The sequence below is a fragment of the Taurulus bubalis genome, assembly GCF_910589615.1.
Source record: "Taurulus bubalis genome assembly, chromosome: 14".
NCBI classification, from domain to species: Eukaryota; Metazoa; Chordata; class Actinopteri; order Perciformes; family Cottidae; genus Taurulus; species Taurulus bubalis.
In genome coordinates, this window is record NC_136602.1 from 17,076,823 (window position 1) to 17,103,855 (window position 27,033).

General features: G+C 41.2%; 1 protein-coding gene across 1 annotated transcript in view; it reads right to left on the minus strand.

The window, feature by feature from the left end:
* macrod2 (mono-ADP ribosylhydrolase 2) overlaps positions 1–27,033 on the minus strand; it is a 417,061-nt gene that overhangs the window by 15,746 nt on the left and 374,282 nt on the right. The window contains exons 9-15 of the mRNA XM_079229872.1: positions 16,163–16,241; positions 10,476–10,514; positions 8,740–8,802; positions 2,900–2,938; positions 2,476–2,520; positions 998–1,144; positions 319–387 (exon numbers count right to left, since the gene is read on the minus strand). Coding sequence (XP_079085998.1) covers positions 319–387; positions 998–1,144; positions 2,476–2,520; positions 2,900–2,938; positions 8,740–8,802; positions 10,476–10,514; positions 16,163–16,241 — 481 coding nt within the window. The remainder of the gene's footprint in view (positions 1–318; positions 388–997; positions 1,145–2,475; positions 2,521–2,899; positions 2,939–8,739; positions 8,803–10,475; positions 10,515–16,162; positions 16,242–27,033) is intronic.

Below are 27,033 nucleotides of genomic sequence, written 5' to 3' on the forward strand. Positions count from 1 at the left end.
GATTGACTGATCTCAGCACTTCCATTGTGGCTTCCAGAAATGTGTTATACCACCCGAGATCCCCTGCAATGCGAATACGTCCTGTACAAAGTGATGTGTTATATGGGTGACGTAGATCTTACACCGGCTGAGATTGATTCCAGGGGAAAACTAGTTTCACAAACAGCACAAAACAAAAACAACGCTGGTCATGCTAATTCAATACACAAGAATATAAATACAAACAGACTCGACTGTAAAATCACATTGATAGAAAGTCAGTCAGTCAGACTCTCCATCTGGTCAAATCAAATCATATCAAAGCAAGTCAGATCTTACCTTCCATCTCCACAGTGGACTTTGCTGTGTCGTCATCCTCAGCCTTCGCGGCAGGCTGCTCTTCCTTTGCTGTAAAAAGAAATCGAAGCTCAGATTTTTGCTACACATTCACACAACATCAGTGTTTTTGCAGGAGATCACACCCGCGTGTCGGCAAGCTTGACGTGCCATGACGTGCCATGTCCTTAGTGAGATCAGCTTTCTTTATGTGCGTATGTGTTACCATGGTTAGAGCACTACAGTAGAAGGCTCCATTAAGAATATAGTAAGTCCAATGTGCAATACTGCACGCCATTTGAGCCATTTCCTCCCCACTCGGTTCTGCTTATTCTGTGCCTGAGAGATGAATTTGCATTGTGCATTTGTAGTGTCCCATCTCCCCGTGGTGTAATTTTAGACTGCTGGTGAACCAAAAAAAGTAAACATCTATGTTTCCGTTGGCTATGTCACTCAGGCTATCAAGGTTTCATGCATTGAACTGACTTATTCATACATGTCTACCTCAGTGCCCCCTGGACATTTTGCTGCATGCAGTGATACAAACAATTGCTATCATGGAATCAGACCATTGCCTGAACCTTTTTCCAATTGGTATGAATATTTGGGACTGACAACTTGTGTACCACAAAGGTTTTGATAAAAAGAATAGAAACAAACACATGCACCCATAACTACATACCTTTGTCGTCATCTTCCTCGTTGTCGATGCCTTTCTCTTCATCTTTCTCTTCCTCCTTGTCAATGCCTATATCTTCATCTTTTTCTTGGTGTTCATTTTCCTCTTTATCCTTTTCTTGACTTGGCTCCTCGTTTCCTGAATTTTCATCTGGAGGCGCACAAACATTGAAAGGTAAAAACAAGTACATTTTGAAGGATTCATTTAGGCAAAGGGAATCAAACCCTTCACAATAAATCCTGTAACACATGGCAGAAAACAAGCCCACATGTCAATGACTGCTGATGGAAATCTCTCAGAAACAGTTTCACACCCAGAGGTTACTCTATTCCAGTTTGAAGAGCACAGCTTTGAAAGGAAATAAGTAAAAAAAACAAATATTTTCTAAAGAGAAAGAGCTTGCTTTAGGCTGTATACGCTAGTTTAAATGTAGATTTGTGTTTCTCTGTGGCACACATATCACTCATAGCTCAAATAACGTATGATTTGTGTTATTTTTTTGGCTCCACTTTTTGTTTTACTGCTGCTATGTCTTAACCAGGTCTCTGTTGAGTATGGTACCGTGTGTATCAATGAAATTACCTGAATGAATAAAACATGTCAAGTATTAAGAGATAAAGAATAAAATCTACATGTAAAGGAATAATACAAAACTAAATGTGAAGAAACAGAATACTTATAGGAAAAATACATGTCCTAATAAAAGGTGTACAAAGGATATATTTTACAATGTAACCAAGACCACATTATTGAATAACATATTGATCTGTGGTCTCTGGTTTTTACCTGCAAAAAAAACACACACACACACACACACACACACACACACACACACACACACACACACACACACACACACACACACACACAAGAATGATGCCACTGCTGTATTTTTGGCTGAATTACTTTGCAGGTGTTGTTTAAAACTGTATATCTTTGCTCCTTCCTCCCTGTTTGTGTCTCACGAGAAAGTAATTACACATCGCAGATTTTGAATAGCATGCCAGGGCTGAATTTGCTATAACTCTCTCATAGAATATCTACAAAATTCATGTTTAGAGAGGCGCTATCTGTCCAATCTTTGTCAATGGAATGGGATTTAAATAAAACAAAAACAGAAGAGAGACGAGGTGCTGCTCACTGCCAATATGCAAATGCAGAATCTTAATTATATGCCAGCATCACAGAGGATATTCGGAGAAAGAGAAATGGTTCAAGCTCAAAGTTAATAGTGACCTCTGTGTGTTTGCTCACAAACACAAACACCCACACCCACACACAGATATTTAATCAAACCCTTTGCTGAAGTGAAAACCATGAGCTGGACCTCAGTCATCTAGTACAATTCCCATCTCCTCCCAAAGATCAGAGTGTACATCAACCCCCTTAGCGAGTGATGTGTGTGTCAATCTGCACACTGACAATAACACACAATCTCACCCCTGTCCATGCCAGAGCCTTGGCTTGTGACTGTACTATACCTGGATTTTGACTCGCCATCTCCACGTCTTCATTTCCCGCAGCAGCTAGAACAGAAAGCATTTGAGTTCAGTGCTAGTGCCTGGAGTTGAATTGACTTGGCTTTCAATATCACCTCAAACAGCCTTTTCATTCCATCTCTTTGTGTAGCATTGTCTTTGTACTGCAGTATGAGAGCAACAGAACCACAAAGACATGCATAAATTAAGTGCAAAAAAGAATGTCATTTCTAAAACCATGCATAATTGAGGGATTTATTTGTTCCAAGCTTCTGTGATAAGAGAAGTTGGAGTGGTGGCACACGGGAATGAAGGACTGAACTGGAGCGAACAGAGAATTCAATTTTTGATGACAAATGACATCAAGAAGTACTGGTAGAGCTGAGGGGCTCAGAACATGTGTTAATGGTCCGGAGAGCTACATTACCGTCGTCACCCTTATCTTCATCACCTATTTCCTCTTTACCTGAAAAGAGAGGGAAAGGAATCATCAGCCAAGCACAAGCAGGCATTGGAATAATGCCAGTTGTTCACATTTAGAAAACAAAGCTACCAGTCATACTAATGATCACAAACTGTTCATCTTTAGGCAAAGGATTCATCTTGTGAGAGCTGGCATCACATTTTAAAACAGTTACCTCCTGTCTAGCTCCTGTTTATATAGGCTCCCTTTCACATAGTGTTTTAACATAAAGGGTTTTATTTGGGTTTTCTGACCATGCTCTAGGTTATTGGTAAGGAAATTTACTGCTGCAATTCCTAATAAAAACTGCTTATTCTAAATATAATAGTTAATTTGTTAGCTTTGCTACACTTTGACATTTAAACTTCAGTTGTTTAGCAGTATTGGACAAATTTAAATTTAAGCCATCATGGCTAAAAAATAGCATTAGTATAATACTAAATAATAGTAAATAGTATCACTATAACACTATTAAACATGATGCTGAAATGTATCCTTTTTCATAGGTCCATAAAAACACGTGTTGGATGTGGAGGTTTCTGCATTGTACACGTCACTGGAGAACGACACATACAGGTACTTGACACATACTCACTAGTCGACCTCAAGTTGTCCATCTACCTACTGTACGGCACCATGGCAAAATGTGTCCAATATATGCACAAAAGGCAGATTTCAGTACTGACAGAAAAAAAAACTAATCCCTGCATTGTATCTGTTAGTCCATACCCTCCTCACCCCTTTTCTCGCTCTCACACATTCTGACACACACACACACACACACACACACACACACACACACACACACACACACACACACACACACACACACACACACACACACATAAACCAATGACATTTGGGACAAATTGAGTAAATGAAAGCCATGACACCAATAAGGGAACATGCTCTACAATGGCTATTGTGCAGCTTCTATAATTGCTTTTTTAACAAGCTGTAGAGAGAAACCATTTTTTCATATCTATGCAATTTTGCCCTGCACTCAGAACAATAAAAATGCCAGCCTTTATTAAATGGGGAAAAGGCCAGTTCTACCAGTGCTGCATGTTTTACTCAAGTGCCTCTGTCCATCACACAGAATGCTGGTGACACACAGTAGATGGCAATCCTTTCTATTAATCATGACTGGCATTTTGAGATGGAGCCACAGACAGGGGTCTGAAAAGAAAACTTCAGTGGGAAAAGCAGGTTAAGATGAACGCCGCTGTGGCCCGAGGTCGTCCTAGACCTTTCTTCTGCGTTTAAAAATCATGCATGGCTGTTGTATCCGTCTAAAGTGATCCCAAGCAACAATATATCAGATATGACAAAAGGCTGAATGTAATTTCCTCCCTGTTATTTGATCATTTGTATTTGGCGTATTGAATGGAACCATATTCAATTTGTGATAAAGGAAGCTCAGGGACAGATTGTGGATCAACACACACACACACACACACACACACACACACACACACACACACACACACACACACACATACACACACAATCAAGACAACACAAAGAGTCTATGTAGGGCAGATGTGATTTATAATGGCTCCCAGATAAGTTCAATTAGAACACTGTCTGTCTCACAAAGTACAAACCCATCCAGCACCTCCACCAGGCCGCTCACCCATGTGCTCCTAACAGCAGGTGGCAGCATTGTCACAGCTTTCCTCCCAGATACTCACTGAGTGTCTTTACTGTGAGTCCGGGTCTAACATCACACCGAAGGAATCCATCCAAAGTCCACACATTTCAGTGTCAATCCTCCCATGAATTCCACTTTCTGATATATAGAGACTAAAAGGCAATTTTACGCACTCGCTGTAGTGCTTTCTTGAATAAAATGTTAGTGCCACACACACTTAAATGATTTATTTATGTCAACATCAGATTCAGGAGTACAGTATCATAAGAGCATAAACTATTTAGATGCTGATATGCAACCTTCCCTGTGTGTCCTACTTGCATGACCGTTGAGTAAATATCAACTACAGATGGCATTTCCAAGGAAGTAACGCAGTACTGTAACTCCCTTTCAGAAAGGATTAGAAATGTGAACACATTTACACACCCTAGCTACAGTATGCTCTATCTCTTCCCCTAGCCCCGTCTCCCATTGCTTCCATTAAGCCTACTGGTGTAAAGGACAAAAAGGATTTTTAAAAAAGAAGAAACTTAAAGATTTCTTGAGACATGTGGAAAGGAAAAAGGGCCTCTTGCACATAACGTGTGTGTGTGTGAGCAAACTGCAAGTGTATTTGTGAGCGATGCACCATGGGGTGCCAGCGTGTAAAAGATGGTATCCCATAGAGAGGCTCACTGTCTGTCCACACACAGTGTTATTAATCTGCATGTCCATCCACGTTCGGTGTCATCTCTCACCATCTCCCCCTCTCTTCCTCTGCTATTTCCCAGAAGGCTCAGTCATGCCAGGCAAACAGACCCAGCGAGGCATTGATTTCTGGCTCAATGTTCACATTTGACTGTGCCCTGTGACACCCACTAATCTCACTAATACCATTCTGATATCAAATAATATACACTGTGGGGCTGCTTGCCAACTCAGGTGTGCTTTAAAGTGGTAATACTCCACCCTGGACTTCTGTTCCAGCGTCCCCCTCTGTGTCTCACCCACCCTTCCCCACTCTGTCTTTTTTTCTTCCTATAGCTTGCAGCATCTGCATGCTGTGCCTATATTTCATGTGGATTACATCACAACTTAGCTCTTCACACACACACACACACACACACACACACACACACACACACACACACACACACACACACACACACACACACACACACACAGTTAATCTGTGATCCTTTTTTGCAAATACACCTCAGGGGTTATTTGAAGATGACGAGTGTTCAGTGTTGGCTGCTTTTGAAAAAAAAGAGTTTTCTCAAATCTGAACAACACCCCTGTTGTGTTGTTCCTAAAGTAAATATAATTAGAGCGTAATTTATAGAGCACTTTAAATTTGAAATGTCTCATGAAAGTAGGACATTCATTAGAGATTTATGATACATAAGTGCTTAGAAAATATCACAAAAAAAACAATGTGATAAAAGCAATGAATAGTAAATCAACACTTAGAGAATAAAATAGCAACAACTAAATTGAAAAAAACACAATACACAGTAATATAAAAAATAATGCGAGGCGTTTCTTGATTTTGTCTGATGTTCATAATAAGATTTTACAGTTGGTTGTTTATGTGCTTTTTTCTATTTTCAGTCCACTGAGGCTGAAGAAGCATTTTGCTCACGCAAAGTTGCAGTTGTGTGGAACAAAGTCGCCCTATAATTACCGCCAGTCCACTATCCAGTGTATTTATCATGGAACAACAGAAAGCCGTAATGCTTTCTCTTCATCAGTGCTGTGGCTAAAAACCCCTCATGTCTGACCCGTGGACTGAGAAGACTGAAACCCCCGAGGAGCGTGATGGATGTGATGGATCTCACTGAACCGTGTTGACAGACGCACTCCACCAACTGTGAGCTGCAGTGTAATTTATTCTAAAAAGTGCTCCACATATTGACTATACCAAATAGGTGACCTGCTTTACTGGGTCTACAGACAAGATGGTGAAATACAGTGTATTCTTCTTTAAACACACTCAAGCATCTTATAATGTCTGTCTCACATAGCTGTCTCGCATTTCCTCTGCTCGGTGCTATCTTGACATCTGAGTGTTTTCTATGATTAATCCTTGCTATGTGCTACATCGAACCAGACCTAACCTTTGCAGTGCAGGCAGTACAAAATCCTTTCATTCCTTTCCTGTGAGAGGTTGTGTCAAGGACTGAGTGTTCCCATGCTAGAAAGCTGTGCCAAGGCCTTTTGTGAATGGATTAGTTACTATTAAGCTGCTGGGCCTGATAAATTAGGATTTATAAAGATTATTACAAAATACTTAGGCCCTCATAATGCTGTTGATTGAATTTGTGAATCATATTGAATTACTGCTCTGGATTATGGAAAGGTATGCTGAATAGGCGGGGAGAAATGACTTATTGTGAATTGTTTAACAACACAGAATGTATTGACGCCCTTGAAGTGTCTGCGCTATCTAGTCCAGCCCCTCACAATCAGCCGAGAACCCGTTTCCCCAAAGAAAACAACCATGACTGCTATCTTCAAAAATTCCTTGCAACCTTAAGGCTTGAAGACAAATGGATGGTGTACGATTTTAATTGCCTACTAACACCCTCCAGTGTAAGAATCTAATTATCTTTGGTCCATCGTATCGGAAAAGCCTATAACTGTTTCAATATTACACATCCAAAGGGGCTGAAACGGCTGAAACGGCAGAATAGCCAGATAATGGCTTCTTAAATAAGTTTGCCTCTAAGAAAACATTCTTTTAAAAAAGACCAAGCTTCATCTTGTATTCATTTCCCCAAAGAGGAACTTGGCACCAAAGAGCAAGAGATAACAGACGAGGTACACACACTCCATTACTTCATACACACAAAACAAATGATTATCATATTAATGTTTCCTTTTCCAGTCATGACACTTTGCATGCCCAAAACAGTCATAATTATTAAAATTAGAATACAGAACACACATGCAATCGAATGGAAATGCAAAGAACAGGCTGCACTTAAACTCACCGATACAATGGTCAATGTGTCTAAATGGCTCTCAGAGTCCTGTTTACACCTAAACGTGAAAAAGTCGGTCTGTATGTTTTTCACAAAGACGGCATGTAACTCACCTGAGGATGTCTATGTCTCTGGTGAGAGGCTCCAGATAGTGCCTGAATATAAATACCTAAGTATCTACTTCGATTCAAACCTTTCTTTTAAGAAGCAGGTAAAAAACGTGGCAAGAGTTGTCAGATTTAATTTGTTTAATTTCAAATACATAAGAAACAATCTCACCATAGATACTGCAAAGCTGTACCTTACTGCAATGATCATTCCATATTTGACCTATTGCCTAACCATCTGGGCTCAAGCCACCAGCACAACTCTAAAATCAATTCAAATCTTTCATAAGCAGGCTCTTAAAATACTTTATAAAAAGCCCAGGAGTTATCACCACTGTGCAATTCTAAGTAAACACAGTCTCCTGAGCTGGGATAACATCACTACATTCTTGTATATGTGTCTTGTTTTTAAAGTTCTTCATGATATGGCTCCTCCTCCACTTGGTGAATTTATCAAACAAAACACGCAGAGTGGTAGACAAACTAGATCTGTGGAGAGCAGTCACTGTATCATCCCCTTTAGGAAAAGTTCCTTTAGCCAGTCTGCATCCTCAGTAAAAGCAGGACACCTCTGGAATGCCCTGCCCCTGCATATCCGCACTAGCAAAACATATCCCTCTTTTAAACACGGCCTGAAGAACTGGCTTATTAGCAATCAGGTGTGTGAGCATGAATCCTGACTCCCTCCTCAATGATTGTGCGTACAAAATGTGTGTATGTTTATTGATCTTTATGATGTTTTTATGATTTTATGATGAGGCCTATTTATATATTTGATCGTAACCTGTATGTTTATTGCTTTTTATGATGTTTTGTTATAACCATTTCTTTCCTTTAGTGATAGCTTGTTATATCTGGCCACAGAGACTACAGTTGAAATTTAGCCTTAGCTAAGACTGACACATTTACCCCTGGGTTGATTGATGTGTACGGTCCCTGTTCAAATAAATATTAAATGAAATGAAAAAAATGGAACCCCCCCCCCCCCATCCCCCCCCCACACACACACACACACACACACACACACACACACACACACACACACACACACACACACACACACACAAATAAGCTTACGTCTGTTACTGTCTTCACTTTCTTTCTTGGTTGTGGATTCCGTGGATGGAGGAGGTGTGTCATCTATAAATATACAAGAATAAACGGTGATTTACAGATAGGGGGAGTGACATGTCGTTATCTCCCGACACCATCAGGATGCAAAGGGCGTGACATCTTGTCAATTGGGGCTGTGGAGTTAAAGACTGTTGGCAAGCCAAACTCATCGGAGCACTGGTTATTCTAACTTGGCCATCCTGCGTGGGCCAACGCTACAAGAGCCTATGGGAGACCTCCCAGTCTTTCACACTGTTTTGTTTTATACTTGCAAGACGAAAAAAAATACTCCTGTGGGACCGAAGGGAAGAAGGAATGTGAGGCGTTTAGACTAACTCCAGATCACAGTGTGAGACAAAAGCACCATTCCCTGTGAGCATGGCAGTCAGTCGAACCTTTGAATCGGCTCCAGCCTGCACGGATTCAAGCTCTGGCTGATGGAGCACAATAATAGGCCAATCCTTGGCACCCGCGCAAAGGCCCATCAAACAAGTCCAAACTGGACCGGGGCAGAGCTGGCACAATGATACAACAGAGCTAGGAATTATCAGGGGTTATTGCAGTTGGCTTGATATGGTCTGTTATTATAGAGTATGCGGGGGGGAAAGAAACCGACAGAAAGCAACGCTCAGGCAACAACAATACGACAAACTCAAATGCACTTCTTCTCAGCCAAGTCTTTAGCCATTAGGTGCACATTGTTTTACTCTGGAATATCACATTTTACAGTGCACTTATAAAACGGCCCTTTTATGTTCACCCAAAATGGAATCTCATTGAAAACACAGATGCGTGTAATTGGCAAATCATAGGGGTAACTTTAGGAGAAAAAAATGTTTTGATGGCACCCTGGGTTCTACATCTACAGTAATCTGAACACTTCCTTGGACAGACAGTAAAGCTAACATTGCTCTCTGCTTAGTTGGTTCCATGTGTACTATGACGTCGTCGACTGACACCGCCCTTCGTTCTGGCAAGCCCCTGCTCTGAATCCCCTCATACTCATAAAGAAAACTAGCCATCAGGTGCTTTCTCAGACCTACTGTACCATGGAGAAAACTGCTAGAGGCAGTATATTCCATCAAACATTTCATAAAAATACAATGATTTTGCCTACTAATGAGAAAATGTAACTGCTTCTAAACTCAACTGGATCTATTGTTCCTGCTATTTAAACAACATACACACTTCCATGCAGCTTTCTGTTCAAGTCATCTCTTATTCAGGACATCGTTGCACAGACAAATGTCAATAGTTTATCCCGATAAGCAGTATCTGGGAGTTTCAGCCTGTGTGCCAAGATGTGGCGGAGATAAAAGCATTATGCGCTGACAGTTGTGTTTGTGCTATCGCCTGGCGCATGCTGCGCAGGGATGTTGCTCTGCTGTTTTTTTTGTCACTCGCTTAAGGTGGTCTGAAGGCATTGTGCCCGTAAGCCGGATGAACAGAATGGTGTTGGGAATTAGCTCTGGATATAAGCTCTAGTAATGTAATGCACCTGACATGAAGTATTTTTAACTGCAATGTGTCAGGCCCGGGATTCAACTTGTCACCAAATGAATAAACATTCAATTTCATCTGCAGCATAAAACCTAGCAAATCACTGTCACCGGTTGAAGCTACGCCACTCACTCAGCCTCTGTGTGCTTTAAAAGAGGTGTTTAGGTGAAAAGGCAACCATGAAATATTCTGTCACTCACCTCCCTTCAGCTGCTCCTCTGCAACCTCTATGTCATTGTCTGGCAGAGGGGGAAGAAGACAGCGTGTCAAACCATGATATTTTATAATGTAAGATACAGCACAACTCGTCTCCCTGATTATAATAGTAGAGCACAGTATTTTGCCGTTTGCTTAGTCTGCTTAAACCAGGCAACCAATGAAACAAAAACCTTAAGTATATTGTGATTGATTAATGATTTTTGATCATCATTTTGATAAATGAGAAAAACCCATCCAATTCACATGTCCAAAAGCCGGCTGCAGAAACTTTTTCACCTCCTCCTTCCACACCAGCTGCCATGCTCCGAAATCTTACCAACAACCCTTCACAGCCTCCCTCAATTTCGCCTTAGATCTAGTGAGCTATTACACCAAATGACTGTGTGTGTGTGGGCGTGTGTTTGGGGGAAGGAGGTCACATTCATGAGACATTCTTTTTCAATTAAACCTAAACTGGTAGGCTCAGCATAAACAATACACAAACCTCCCATTTCCCTCAAATTACAAGTGACTGCAGGTGGACAACTGCACCTCTAAATTTCTTTTTTAAAAGCTTTGATTTTCTCTTCTTTTCTCTATACGTTTATTGTGTGAGACAGACTGAGTGAACTAAAGGTGTTTCTGGGGGGATGAGTTCAGTTGCACAGTGGAAGATGAGAAGGATGCTGCTTCAGGAGGGAGTGAGAGACGGGGAGAGAGAGAGAGAGAGAGAGAGAGAGAGAGAGAGAGGAGCTATGGATGCCTGATCATGAATCCCGTCTCCCATCCCACAACCACACACTCATACACACTCAGTTCTCAGCATGTCTCAACCTTCTTTAAATCAAGCCACCATATATATAGTATGCATGTGCTTGCATCTTAATATGCACAGTTCGTATGAATAGAGAATGTGCGAGGACACATTTATGACTCTGTGTGTGTGTGTGTGTGTGTGTGTGTGTGTGTATGGTTGTGCATGAGTCTGAGCAATGATTACGCTGTGGTTAACAAGCAAAAGCAAGCATTAGCTGTGATGAAAGGCTGTTGTCATCTGTTCTGTGGAAGTGTAACCATCAGAGCTCCCAGTGGATCCAGCGACAGACTTTTCTTTTGTATAACACTGAATAAAAGGGTACAGTGCATTAATCTAACCCTGCTTGGGGAAACAAAGGACGGCCCGCTGATACAGTATAACAATAGTGCGAGGATGGAAACACAAGAGTGTCGCAGCTACTGCCACATGCTGTAACATTATTACCACTGCTCAACACTGCTGTCAACACAAGAAATGCATGTGACTTAGTCTCGAATAATAATATACAACACCGTTATTTCTATCTAGGGCTAAAGTCAACACTATTGCACGGTTAGATTCACACAAGGGATTCTTGATCTTTGGATCAACAAAAACTATTATGTGATGAAACCAATTAGAAACTCAGCTGTTCAATAGTTTGACATTTTGGGAAATGTGCTCATTTGCTTTTGTTCCGAGGGTTAGATGAGAAGATCATTGTCACTTTCATTTTATGTGTGTCAAATATTAAACTAGAGCATTAGTGGCTTTAAAAGCTCACTAATTTACACGTTATATGACCCAGCTTCTCCTCTGGTTGCCTGGCAACTTCAGGGTGATGACAAAATTTCAGGAAGTCACTGCACCCAACCAAGAAATAGTCCAGCACATCAAACCCTGTACAACTACGACTTGTTTTTTAACACTTCAGTTTATGTACAGATTAAACAATCGAGATGCAACATGTTCATTTGTGTCATTTAGAGGTACTAGCTGTTTCCCCCAGCTACAAGTCTTTATGCTAACCTAAACATCTAGTTGTGGTATTGATCCTTTAAAAAGGGAAAGAGCTGTTCCTATAAGTTAAATGTTTCACTCATATTGGTATAGCATGCCATTATGTAATACAAGTTGTAAAGTACAGCTAAGCCAGTTCTAAACCCTGATAACATCAAAAAGTAACTGCGTCTGGCCAATACTCACCGTGTTGATAAGAAGCTTGTCGGATATGTATTTGTACATTTTGTATTTTCTACATGTCTATGATTTATGCACAAATGTGAACATTTTGAATTATGATAAGGAAAAGTCAATCCTCCAATCTGCCAAAGCTGACTGGGAGACTCTGAGCCCCTGTGCTTTTTGACCATGTTTTTTCCCCTGGCCCGATTATGGACATTTGGGGGTTTGTGTCTGGATGTGGGGGTTGGGAGTATGGAGTGTATTAACAGCCATGTAAACAAATGTCAATTGGAGAGTCAGTTAAACATTTGGGGAGAATGCAGCAGCCGCCCCCCCCCCCCCTCCTGATCTGTGGGCTGTGTTAATATTGTCAGCACTGTGTCTGATTGAGGAGAAGAAGAGATGGAGCCCAGCTTGTGGGCAGCCACCCGGATCATATTAGTGAGGGATTGTACCCAGAATCAATTTCAACATGCTTTTACTCTCTACAACCACAGCTGCCTGACTGCTTCCATGCTCGCAAATAATACGTGCCAAGGCAAGCATGTGGTAAATCACAATCTATGAACCAATCTGAATACTTAATAGAATCATGTCGTATGATTAATTGCATTGATTAAGCTCTGTCGATTAATAGTTATATTTTTTTCTAAAAACACAACCGTGGTAATTCCTTGAAATGTTGTGGCTGCAGTTCAGAGGTGCATGTATTAATTAAAATGATGCAAACACTGATGGTCCTCTTTACCAGATAGCGAGACTGTCATAGCACCTTTGAGATGTGTAAAGTTTATGGCTTTTCAAAGTAATGAATAGGTCATTATATCCGTGGTTATGAGCTCAGTAGGCGAGTTGAGTAATGGATGATGAATGGCACCACAGAGGCAAAAGGTTTACATATAGTTGCGGTGTGTATTAGCTTGTTTGTGTATTTGCATATTTCAGTATTTGTGTTTGAGAGGCCTCGACGTATAACTCTAAACAACTGAGGCATCCTTGAGCTGGCATTCATTGAAAAGATCTTTGTCTCAGTAAGAAAGTCCATCATTACTCATCAAACTGCAGCTCCGTTTGAACGCTGGGCACAAAACCACTGCAGAAAATCTGTCATTTGTTTAATGTCTCACTGAGATGACGTGTTCAAATATCCAATACTTGGAAGGGTGCAACCTGTTTTATATGCATGTGTTTGTTTGTTGTGGCTGATGTCCTTCTATGCAGGTGTGGATGAGTATTCTTGTCAGCACATGCCATTTTTCAGTTTCCTCCTTCTGCAGAGATGTATTCTGGATCTCTCATAGTGACAGCTTGTGGGAATGCACATTGTAATAAAGCAATTTCCTGTATGCAAATGTCCTGTTTACACATTCCTGCCCCAGTCATTGTCACTTGACAGATTGCTTGAATATGAGGAAAGCAGCCATACAATGAAAAATGAGAGTAGTAAGACTTCAATAAAAGATCTATTCCGCCAACGTTCAACTCAAGACAGGCTTGAAACTGATGTCACAGGGAAGATCCTGAATATCACTCGACCACACATGCAAATTACAGAAACATCAAGGCCCACTATTCACGACAGCCTCAATAACAACTTGCTGATAGAAGCTCCTCCTTGATGCAATGAGGAGAAATGTTAGAAAGTGGAGGGATGAGGTAATGGGCTAGTGGCATGGGAACAAGGAGAGGTGGCAGTGAGAATGAGTGAGGGAGAGAGAATATGGGAGGGGTCGACGTGACAGAGGGATATTAAAAGTGAGAGCATGGTGCAGGAGACAGAATGGTCTCAGGCCTCTGTGTGACGCATTCAGCGTTGCCGTAAGATCTACCTGAATGCCTGTCTCTAGCAGTGAGGATGATAGGATGTTCAGAAAGCATACACGCACACCTGCAGAGCTAATTCACAGCAGCGTATTCTCTACTGCCATTCTGCAGGCTAAATGAAAGTCTTTTCACACTACCTGGTTATGCTTTCCCTACATGGTGCAATCATACCAATCAGCATTTCTTTCTTTAAAGCACACCTCTCAACATCGGTTGAACTCATCGACATAATGCAGCCTGGCTGGATAATGCACTCCCTGACTTGAGTGTCTAGTCTACAATCACAGCAGTAACTATGTTATCTTTGCATATTCTTTTCTGAACATCTTAAAAGAGCGGTTGTTTTCATAGGGAGAGGATGGTAAAAGCTTTGAACAAGCACAAGGTGAAAGACTGGAGCATGTGTAGGCGAGTGTAGTGCCTCACTCCAGGCAATGACCCCTCGTGGGAATGTCACTTATTTAGCCACTTGGTAATGGAGTTAATATCCTCTCTAGCCCACACATACCCCAGTGATAAAGGTGTCTTTGACTCCAGAGGTCAAAGGGCACATGACAGGCGAGCTGCTTTGATGAGGAAAAGTGGAGCCTGTGGTAAAGCCCTACATATAATTCAAAGACTGACCTCTGCCCCCCTCATTAGAAACTCATTGCATGATGGTTAACAATATTTATTAAATAGTTAATTTCTAATAACTTAGCTCTCAGAACTTTTCTGATTTCCCTTTGTGGCGGAGCCTGTTGTTTCGTGTCTCCTCTGTTCCCAGTCGTGGAGCGATACAGGGCATTTATCCACTGACAGCACTTGTAAATGGCGAGAGTGATAACTGGAGAACAACAGCTCCAGATTCTCATCTCCGAGCACTAATATGATGAGACGGCTGCTGGGTGCACGGGGGCAGGCATTATAATTAAGGTCTCTCCCCGTAATGCAATCTTTCAGGGTAAAGAGCCGAGGCCGGGAGCGGGACAGATGACGGGGGAGAACAAAACACTCTCCATCTGGGAGCAGCGAGATGAAGGCCTGAGAGCAGGTATTCCGTTGGGAAGGTGGGGAGGGAAAAGTGAGGTAGATGGGAGGTAATGCAAGGCTGGTGAAGCCAGCCAACCTCTTTCAGCTCCCCAGCTATTAAACTCAATCCTCCGTGGAGCCCCCATCAGAGCTGGTGACTGCTCCTGGCCCCCGAAAAAAAAGATGATGCCGTAAAAGGGGGGAGGGAATTGAGAGAGAGACAGAAATGAGAGTGGGAGTGGAAGATAATGGATGTTTGTTTATTTCACACATAGAATTGAGGAGCAGTAACCAAGGACGATCAGCGGTTGCTATGCATCCCTGAATTTTTTAGCTCTTGCAGGAGACGTTCACTGCCGAAGACTATTATTACAGTCAATCAAATCTGACATTAAAGTCTCATCAGAATATCAATAATTATGTAAAATATCAGCTTGCTGGTTCGCTGACAAGAAATCTAACTATTCTAATCCTATTAAGGCAATCCATAGAGATCCTGTCGCTTGTTTTACCAACTGTCAGCATAAATCCTCACTGTTAATCTCCCAAATGGCCGTGCGGGTGCTTTGATTTTGTCTGCATTTGAATGTGTCGCCCAAGCCGACAGGTCCTTCTACCACTGCTTCCAGCAACAACATATCTCTTGCTGCAGATGTTTTCTAGGATAAACAAGGTAGCAGAGCTGCCTGGGTCTATACAGATGGCCAATTAGGTACATGGTGACATCACATACAACACAAATACCTTCTATAAGAGACACAACATACAAATCATTCAACCATCCATCAGGAAGTTTAGCTCAAAACGGCAAAATGGTAAGGAGAGAAAAGTAATGATGTGGTAGTACAAACAATTGGAAGTTAAGACACATACCTGGAAAAATGTCAGACATTTTCTTCTTGTAGATGGCAAAGTCGGTCTCGAGGAAGACACAGAAAATGACCCGAGTGATCTGCACAGGAAGAAAAAGAGATAGAAGAGCAATGAGTGTTATTGGAAAAAGTCTCTCTGGTGAATTACATGACAGAAAGACTATCTGTACCCATTTAGATCTGATGATAGTCTGCTCCAGCAGAACATTCAGAAATCTAATTAATTACCCTCTATTTCAAGACCTGAGACAACTTTTAGAGAATATTAAAGCATATCACATCAGCATTATTAAATGGGTGTATTGTTTTGAGCAGAGCAATACGCTTCAGTATCAAATACAGTGCCGACGACATGAAGATGCAACATTAAAGTTGAACAATGGGGAATACTTTCCCCCAAATTGAAAATGACACAAAGAAATGGTAAATAAAGTATTTTAAAGAATTAAAATTAAATGTTGTAAACAATGACATGGAATAAGTACATTTGATATTGAAACCTCAAACAAAAAATGGTGAAACTGAAACAAGATGACTTATGTTCTATCAGTAACATAAATATGAGTTTTTTGTTTAGGTCAGATAACGTCAAAAGAATATAACCAACCCGGATACTACTATTAGTCAATCATTTCATTTTCCTGCCCTAGATCTTCATTTTTCACGTTTTCTAGCTTTGCAGTTGTGGCACAGTAAGTTGTTTCAACGACAACTTGGGAACTGTTAAGTGGTCAACACTAACAACAACAACTGTAATATGTTATGTATGTTATATTTCATGTTACATGTGCAATGTTGAAGATAAATCGTATGTACTGTTTACGATTCACTCAATGTCTGTAAAGACAAAACCTACTGCTGCAGGATGTTTGTGAGAAAAGGTTTAAAATCAGTAAAGGTGAAATCAGGCTGTAACAATGTGAATAGCAAAGTGGATGTTGATGATCAATGGCAGCCATTCCTCCTTTCCCTTACCTAAACCTGGCTTTCTGTATTCACTCCTGATGCTAACCAGGCCCCCCAAAACTACCAACCGTGTGAATCATTTGTGCATTATTTAACACTCTGAAAACACTGTTGCAGTGTTGGCATCATTTTTTTGGCACTGACAACCAACCTTTGATTAAAAGAGAAGAGACGTTCCTTTCTGTTTGATTAACAGAACAAACAGTAAAACAAAACTCTGAAAAAGCTCTTTGACTAAAAGTTTGTGATGACAAATGATTACATGTCAATTAACTTCCAGAATATTTGTTGGCTCAGTAGAAATCTGCTAACCATTTTGTTTTCCACCTTCAGTGCCAAAATCCTTCAAGTATTCGGTGTAGTATGAGAAGGTTGTATTTTCCCCAAATGCACAACAATGAGTAAGTTGGAGAGCATCATGGTCCCCGGTGCTTTCAGTAGCCCAGACATTCGCCAAATAATTAGACGTAAAAATAAAAAAGAACAACTCCGTTGGTTATACTTTATACTGTAAACAGCAGGACTACTGTCAGTATATAAACACAGATAAAGCTATCTAATGGCCACACTTTCATACTGTGTCTAAAATAAGTCCAATACAGAGCTTTTGAAAGACTGCAGAGAACGAGGTCACCACTTTCAGCCTTTTTTCCAGTGGAGTCTTAGATGTGCAAACATCAGTCACAGTCACAGAGAAGCATTATACACCATGGCAGCAGATAATCGCTTGACTGAATAATGCCAATTTTACACAACAGCCATAATGCTGGCTATACGCCCTCCATCCTCCTCCTTGCAAGATAGTAATGTTATGGGGGAATAAAGAGAGCTCACCAGCTTTAGCCCCGTTCCTGACCCTGCCCAACACGAAGGATCTGATTCAAAGAGGTGCCCTCCTGGTGCTCATACAGACATATATCTATTAATAGTTTATGATCTGAGCGTTGGAGCAAATGTTAGGAGCTGCATCCAGGATGGTAACATTTTATTTTGCTAGATGTCTTGGGGGGGCTTTGTTCATAAAATGTAGACTCACTCTCTCAACAACAACAAAAATGAAAGAACGCTTTAAGTCCCCTTTGAAGTCGTGGGCTCGCTGACAAACAGATTGTGAAAAATGTGATAATAGGCCAAGATAGTGCATACCACTGGGTGCTGGAAGGCCACAGGACAGCAGCTCCACAGGAATTTATATTACTCTTTTATGGAGCGCCATTCTAAAACTGAGTGCCCACTCTGAACCAGGATGAATCGTAAATTCATGCCTTGTATTGAAACAGAAATTTTCACTCTCACTCACACACACACACACACACACACACACACACACACACACACACACACACACACACACACACACACACACACGCACACAATGTTGATTACATTCCTCCTATGTTGTGTTTGATGTGATAAATACAAGGAGAACTATTACTCTGGGTTATCAACTTGTGCTAAAACAAAACCTTGTAATCTTAGTATCCGCGTCATGTAGACTCTTGATTCTGGTTCTCTCTCCCTCTCTGTCATTCTCTTTGTGTAGTTTCTGTTACAGCATGTCCACGTTCTGCAGAAGGCTTGGGCAAGTTCTTTTATTCCACAGATCAGAAACACATCATATGGTCTTTGACAGATATGAGCCAGACCAGGATGCTAAATAAAAAAAAGAAATGCCAGAATAGAGCTCTGACATTCTGTCTGTATCCAAACAAACACTGCTGGCCAAGACTTCTTAACAGAATTAAATGAATAAAATACACCAGAGAAGGTGATCTGTGACTTTTTCTTTGTGAGTCTCAAAAACAGTGTGTGTGTGTCTCAAAAACATCTTGTACTTTCAAAGTCAGCTTATCTCCTGAATGCACACCTACAGTACAGTATAGTTATAGAGCAAGAATTGGAGAGCATTGTAACTGAATTTGAACCAAAATCACATCCACCAGATATTTATAATCACATAAACTCAAAAGACAATGTTAATTCTCATGTAGATTAACGATAACTCACCACCGTACTACATGTATAAGCCTGCTTTATATTGATGATTACACATACAACAAAGAAGAAAACATGATACACAGAATGGCATTATACTGAGTCTTTCTTGTTTAAAGGTTCTCTATTCGACATTATTAATATACCAGCAAACAACTATTTGCTATGTAGAGATATAGTGGAGTAATGTCTACTTGAGCAAACAATGAAGTCTCTCTCCTTCTTGGTGTGTTGTAATGAAGCCCACACGAGGAGCGCCGATCTCAGGTCAGCACTTTTAACTCTGTCAGCTCTGTTTGCACTGTTAGCACCGTGAGCTGTGAGCTGCCGACTCAGCCGTCGCCATGTTGAGAGCAGTGGGGAGGCAATAGATATACTCTGCCTTTTGTATTGACCTACCACATTGCCTCCTTTTTTTAATCTTACTTTTTTCTGTGAGAGTACTTTGCTCAGTGTCTCCACCTGTATCACCCTTTACAAAACCCCTCGTTTTTTGAAGGGGGTTCAGGCCAGAAAGTAATGTGATCAGTTCATCCAAAAAAACAACTATTTAACTTTTAAAATGGACGCCAATGTTTTTGTAGATGTGAGGAGCTACTTGGCAGCCAGTTGGCGCACAAGAAGCACATGTCAACAGTGTTTTTGTAATTACTGTAACTACCAGAAGGGGTAGACACAGATCTGAACAGCATGCTCTTTTAGTTTTTCATAGCGGAGCCATCCACACCAAGAGACACGACAAAGTAATTAAAAATGTCCTCATAAATGATTCCCATTATTATATGTTTCATTGTTCTCTGAGTCGCTGATGGATGTGGTACAGTAAAACCATCTGATCACTCAGTGTCCCAGCTGAATGTTCCATAATATCTTTCAATGTTTACAACCCTGCTAGCACTAAACCGGAAGAACCAACAAACAATTGTGTTCGAAACACAAATGAAAAAATGGGCAGGTTAGTATAACCTTTTAAAATTCCCCTGTTCTGCTTTATATTGATGATTCAACTTACAAAAAAGAGAAAATATGGTAAACGAAATGTCATTAAATGCAATTATATTTAAATTTGGAAATAAAAACAACACTTTTGGCCAATTATAGTGAAAGTCAGCTTGATTTAAAAGCGCACTGCAGAGTAGAAAATGTTACTAAATACGTCATTTTAGATTTTGGATTTAGATGAAGCCCAATATTTGGGTCTGAGGCTGCTAGGTGAGGGTATATCTGTGCCTGTTGAGCGTGCACCCCGCAGCTGCCAAGGTTGAAAAAGTTAATGGAAGACTAATTAGAAAGCTGGGATCACCGCATGCAAGCCTGCCTAGTCATTACTCATCCCTGATTGGAGGGCCTTTGCCAAAGAGTGAGCGCAATATGACTGGGTACCCTTGTTGCATATGGGAGGGATGGTCAGCTTGACAGAAATGTGTTCTGCACAATAAGGAGCGATACTGTGTAGTTGGCTTGACCTGTCGCACTTTGAGACCCAGCCAAATTGGGGAAAAGCTAAGGCTTCAATGGACTATATGGTTTTGACAGAAACGGTGTATTTCCCTTTTCAGGTATTCCTTTAATTAAATCAAACAAATCATAGTCATATTTCCAATTAATGACTTCATCCATGCATATATGTGAAAACTGTGTGGAAATATGTGAAAATAAGTTGTTTTCCTTTTCTTTCCTATCACAATGTACAGACAATTTTGACATATTTGTCAATACTAATGTTGTACTGTAGAATATTTAATGATGCAGGTTAAAGATTTAATTTGCACCCTCTTCAGAACATGTTTTTCTTCTAGCATGATAATCAATTCAAAACCAATGTCTCTTTGTTGTGATTGGGTTCTGAATATAAAATGAGACTAATTAAAATCAAAATGCCAGGGGTGCAACCTTCGCCTTTGGAACTAATTTGCATCGTACATGAAATGCAGAGAAACACCATTTGGGAGTGGCTGGCTTTGCATGTGTCACAGTGTTAATGAGTAGCATGAAACAATGTCAAAGTGTCTTTTACCTACATTTCTTGTTCCATGAAATACTGTATGTGATTTTTAATTTGTGTGTATCTGTGGTTCATCATTCTGGCGCAGAGCTCACCAGGTGTCCCGGACTTCTATTGGCTGGCTGACAGATGAGCTGTCATAGCTGGCCACCCATGCCCATAATTACATTGGGGGTTCTGCCAGCAGAATCTGACGTGCAGGCACTACGCACGCACTTTCGCTACTTGCATTTCCTTCTTGATTCTGTCACAAACAATAATAGGGACAGGTTGCCCTAGCATGTCTGCTCCAGCTGGAGCCCTAACCCAAGGGAGATCAGTGTCTATGTGTCCTGTGCTTGCCTTGTTACCGAGGCACTGGCTTATTCAGAAAGCTGAATGGTTGCATCCAGATGGACAACAGAGACAGGAGACTGATATGCTAAATTAACACTGTCTGAAATAATGTATTAATTCCCTTTATTTGCTCATGACCAGTGAGTAAACACCAGCACCATGCACTGGGTGCAATATAACCTGGACAGCTCACCAATCCATCCCAGTGGCTGGCCATAATGAATTGTATGTATCATACACTCACACATACACACAGTACATGTCGTGTGTTTTGTTTGGGATTTATTCATCTCTGACATGACATATACTGTATGACAAACGAGTGTTGTGCTTTTGATCATACACTGATACACAGCATATGTCATTGTTTGAGACAGATTGAATAATTCCAGCAAATTATGCCTGAGCCAGAAATATACCCCCATAAAACACAGCCTTCCAGCTGCAGCATCAAAGCCATAATCAGAGAGCGATAGTCTGCTTTGTTGTCGGCAGCGCTGGATTGGATAGAGGGTTCACTTTGAGGCAGGTGGACCATTTCCAGGCCCTATTACGGATGTAATTACACACACCTGCGTCCCCCTGACCCACTGGTACACACAGACTGCATCTTGGAAAAACTCTGCTTGGGTCTGACAGGCATCTATAGTCAGTGCTGTGCAAACACTCAAAACACATATACAGATTCCTAGATCCTTCATGACCGTTACAGCTACCGGGCCCACGTTCTGCTGCTTAAAATGTGCTCCTCACAGTGACATCCCTCGTGTCCGGTGCCTTTACTAGCGGTAGGGATTATGTCGACGGCAGGCCTGACAGCTGCAGCCAGGCACTGGCACCGACTACTCGGGTGAAGCTGCGAGCAGCTCTTCCATTTGACTTTGATTGACCCCGTCTGCCGGGAGAGCTGCAGCTCCACCTGCAGCAAGCTGCTGAATTATCATTTCAAAGAAGTGCCCAGAAAAGGTTATCCCTTTGAACAAAACGCCTCCATCCATACATCAAAGGAGAAGCCTGACATTGGGCTATCAGAAAGCATGGTTACGACCAAAGCCTGTAAGAAAGTGCTGAGCTCAAATTCTTACTTTCCAAAGCCAGTCGACAGGAGATGCTCTGTATATCACGATGAGGGCAATAGGATAGTCAATGGAGTCAGCCTAATATTGCTAAACAGACGCTAGATTTTTGTAAATGCTTATGTATACAATTATGCATGAGTGCTCAGCACAGTGTGACTAAGTAGAAGTGATAACATTCTGGTAAGCTGCCTGGTTATTTCATCAGTGTAAAACATCGCTATGTTGCTTCTAAGACTATATATGCCGTGCAGAATATAAAGCATTTTGACAGGAAAATGCTGCCTTGCTAGATCCGTAAAAATCCGTAAGATAATATATCAGCAATTTGTATGTTAATTCAACAACTGCTGCAAGTGCCTCACATTTTTTTAACATTAGAGCTGAACAAATAGTTCCGACTACTGTATTATTCAGGCTTCATAGCTGCATGGTACTGTAGACAAAAATTGGAGTACAGCATGCTTGAGGCATCTAGCATTTTAGCTCACATTTTCAAAAATTGTTCTCTCAAAGTGAAAGAGACAGCATTTGACTTTCACAGGCTTTGAGCTGTTCCTGCCAGCTCTCGCCTGCCAGCAGCAGAAGCATTTTGCTATCTGATTAAAAAAAAGAAGGAAAAATCCATTCCTTGTATTTCATTTCATATTATTTTCATATTTAATCGGTTTGAAAGAGGAGGGCAGGATTTATGGATTTTAAATTCTCCAGTAAATGTTGCCAATAAGAAGAGCTCGTCTTTGAGTACCTGGAGTCCAGTTCACTAAAAACATGTGGCCAGATTAAAAACCTCAGAGTAACGGTTGCCTTTTTTCAACTGGGAACATTTCCTGATGTTTCTTTCACAAACCGACTCAGTAAACCCTAATGCATGCCTTTGTTACGAGCAGGCTTGATTACTGCAAGTCTCTGCTTATGGGTATTCGAAACTAAACCATCCACAGATTACAACCCAACTCAAGCACAAGCTTTAAGAAGGACAAAAAGAGAAATCTTCATTGGTCACTCGCTGCTTTCAGACTACAATTCAAAATGCTCATTTTGTTTAACAAAGCACTGGCTAGTCTGGCTTCACAGTACATTTTTCTTTCTAGTAGTATGGTGAAAATCTCCTCCATGTGCCCAGAGCACTTTCCAAGTCTCGTCAGATTTCAGTATTTATACACCTGTAGAATGCTTGTTGACTTGGTCTGACATTGAGTTCTTTCAAATCTAAACTAAACACTTTTTTTTTTTTATTTAAGCATTTTCTTAAATGAACACGTATGTATGTATATGTATTGTATGTGTATTTAGAAATGGCTGTTTATTTGTCTTTGATTATGGGACTCTGACCGGCTTTTGTATGATGGTGCTATGTAACTAAATTGGAATAAGAACACCAAACACAGTGGCTGGATGTATTCTAAAGTGGCTGTTTCATCTCTGAGAGCTTGTTTCAGCAGAGTAAAGTAAAATGTCAATAACCTCCCACAGGAACAGTAACTGACTTTGCCTGACTGCAACTAAACATTTAGTAGTACATAACCAATGACGGTAATGAAAATACTTTCCTATCAACAAGAGGACCTGTAAGTACATTGGAGGAGCTCTAAGGGAAAGGTCAGTACCAAAAGCGCCTCCAGAGATTTGAGGTCCACCATAATAAAGCATCTTTTTGGCATGTGGCTGACAGACTCCACTGACAAATTTGTCAATTGATATGGATGGTCAAATGATCATAATGATGGAATACTGGTGTTGAGTATATAGGGACCGGTGTGAGTGTGAAGGAGAAGGATTGGGCCATTTTCTAATCATAGAGATGAGAGGTAGTGCAGCTGCGGACGAGGTCAGAGGGGAATGATAAAGGAAGGACTATTATGAGGGCTGTATCTTTGATCCATGGCTGTTGGTTATGATCTGACCTCTGGACAGCCACCAGCCTATAACAACCTCTGCTGTAAAGCATAGTATGTGTGTCTATGTGACGATGAAGGGAGGATTTCTGTGACAACTTCTGAAAATGTACAAGACATTGATAAAGTCCAAGTTCAATTCAATTCAATTCAGTTTATTTTGTATAGGCCAACATCACAAATACAAGTTTGCCTCGGAGGGCTTTACAATCTGTGCACATGACATCCCTGTCCCGGGACCTCACATCAGATCAGGAAAAACTCCCCCAAAAAGATAGTAAAAACCCTTTCACAGGGAAAAAAAGGGGAAGAAACCTGAGGGAGAGCAACAGAGGAGGATCCCTCTCCCCGGATGGACAGAAGCAATAGATGTCATGTGGCCAGAATGAATAACGTAACGGAGTTACAGCACATTCAATGAATGTGACAGAAATGATTCATATAATGAGTAGTATGCATGGTCCATGATCCAGATAGCCACGACCCATTAAGCAGAAGGAGGTAGAGAGGAGGGGCATCCCAGGGGCAGTGGGAGGAGAAAGCAGGGCCATGGCAGCTGGCAGGACGGCTCCAGGCCAGTTGCATCAGCAGGGCCATCGTTGCCAAGTGCAGTCTCTAATGGTGTTTCCTTACCTTTAAGATAACTAGCTACATGATCAAATTGATTGGCCTGTACCTGAGCTATGCCATAGTCAGGTTGTATCTATTTTCAAACCGCAACCAAAGACGTGAAAAAGTCATCACCAAGTGTGTCTGCCCCTTGTGTGAGGTTCACTTAATTTTGCAACATTTCCCACTAAAATGCACTGGTTGTCTCCCTAAGGAGATAAACATGTTGAATGCATTTACAACCTCATTAAACCTTGGTTTGAGTGTTCAGCTTCTGCTCTTTTATTGGTTCACTGCTAGCTTTTACGGCCCACCAACTGTTAATAAACATTATGTCCCTCTGCATTTGGCAGCAACGTTAGCATCAGGCATGAAAACGGGTCAGGGGTGAAAAATGTGAGAAGGATATTACCCCTCTAGGGGGTCCGGGGGCATACTCCCCCATAAGAAAAATGTAAATATTCCATATTTTAAAGCATCAATCTGATGCATTTTGAGATGCTTTTTTTGCCAACCTGGGGAGAGCTGGAGAAAACTTCAGCCATGAGTCAAAAAATATTATGGCCTCCTTACTAAGTATTATGCAAGCCATTTCATGCCAGCCTGTCACTGGGTCTAACATTTACAGTCAGACCTGCAAACTCATGAGGGGTGAAAAAGGTGACACCAGCAGGGCGGGGGGGCAGTGACGGGCGAGTCAGTGCCGAACAGCATCACTCGTCGAGAAGCTGACAAACTATGATCATTATGGGTTTTAATTCTTCTTTTGTCAATACCTAAGTGTACATGCTTTTCTTTGAAAAATAAGGACATTTCTAAGTGACCCAAAGCTTTTGAACGGTAGTGTGTGTGTGTGTATATATATTTTGTAGACTTAATACTTACAATATGCAATACTGCAATACTACTGAATATTGTTTTGCTACTACTACATTTCACTTCATAATATTACACTTATATGCCATAATATGTATAATGTACCAGTCTTTTTATTTGACCATATTATGTCATACTGTTATACCACTTTACTTTGAGGAGACGTCACTGTTAGTCAAGAACAGTGAATAATGTTTCCACCAGTAAACCTGAGCATGCACACCTCTCTCTGTGTGACAGTGATTATAACCGCATAACTCTATAGATTATAATTAACTGGAGGATACACTTTTTCCTACACGTAGATCTTAAACCCTTAAAGATAAACAGTAGCCCGGCCACCCTACGGAGGAAACTCATTTCGTTTTTTTTTATTAAAATAAAAGTTGGATAAAATCTCCATTGTCCTCTCCTTATATGTAGTCAGGTGTCGGTAGGTAGAACTGCAGCGCCGCTGACTCGCCGCTCTCCTGTCTGACGTCACACGCTGCCACAGACTCTCCGCTGCCAGTAATCTCACTCGCTGACTCTCCAACAACGTTAGCTAACGTGTTAGCAAGCTGACTAGCTTGCTATTATTAAACTGGTGGGAGGGAAATGAAGCCGCTGTAAACATCTTAACGCTGATTGGCCAAGACTCGACACGTCAAACATCTTCTATTGCTATGATGACCACGACCTCAGTTTTTTTTCCGTGTCCCACTCCAATCTCAGAAACGGCGGACAGTTGACCCCCGCCCCCTCTCCCAAAAACAAAAACTCTTCGGATCTACACGATCCACGTAGGTCACCTATTTTGGTTTCAAAACGGCGAATTTCGACGAAAGGTGAGGGATTTTCATGTCTGTAGCATGTCCCCCCCCCCCCCTATTGTGTATATAAATTATTATTATAGCAGAAGTGCTATCATCTAATTTCTTGCAATCTAACTCTACATGAGTTCATCCATCCTGCTGAGCTCTTTTTAAAGCAATGACTGGCCTCTGACACCTTCCCTGTGCTCCCAATTCCCATATTGACCACCAATAGGCAGTATTACATGTCAAGTTGAAGGATTGGTGCTTCGTGCGGATGTGTCGGCTCTGTGTCTGCTCATCTGCTCTCCAGGATC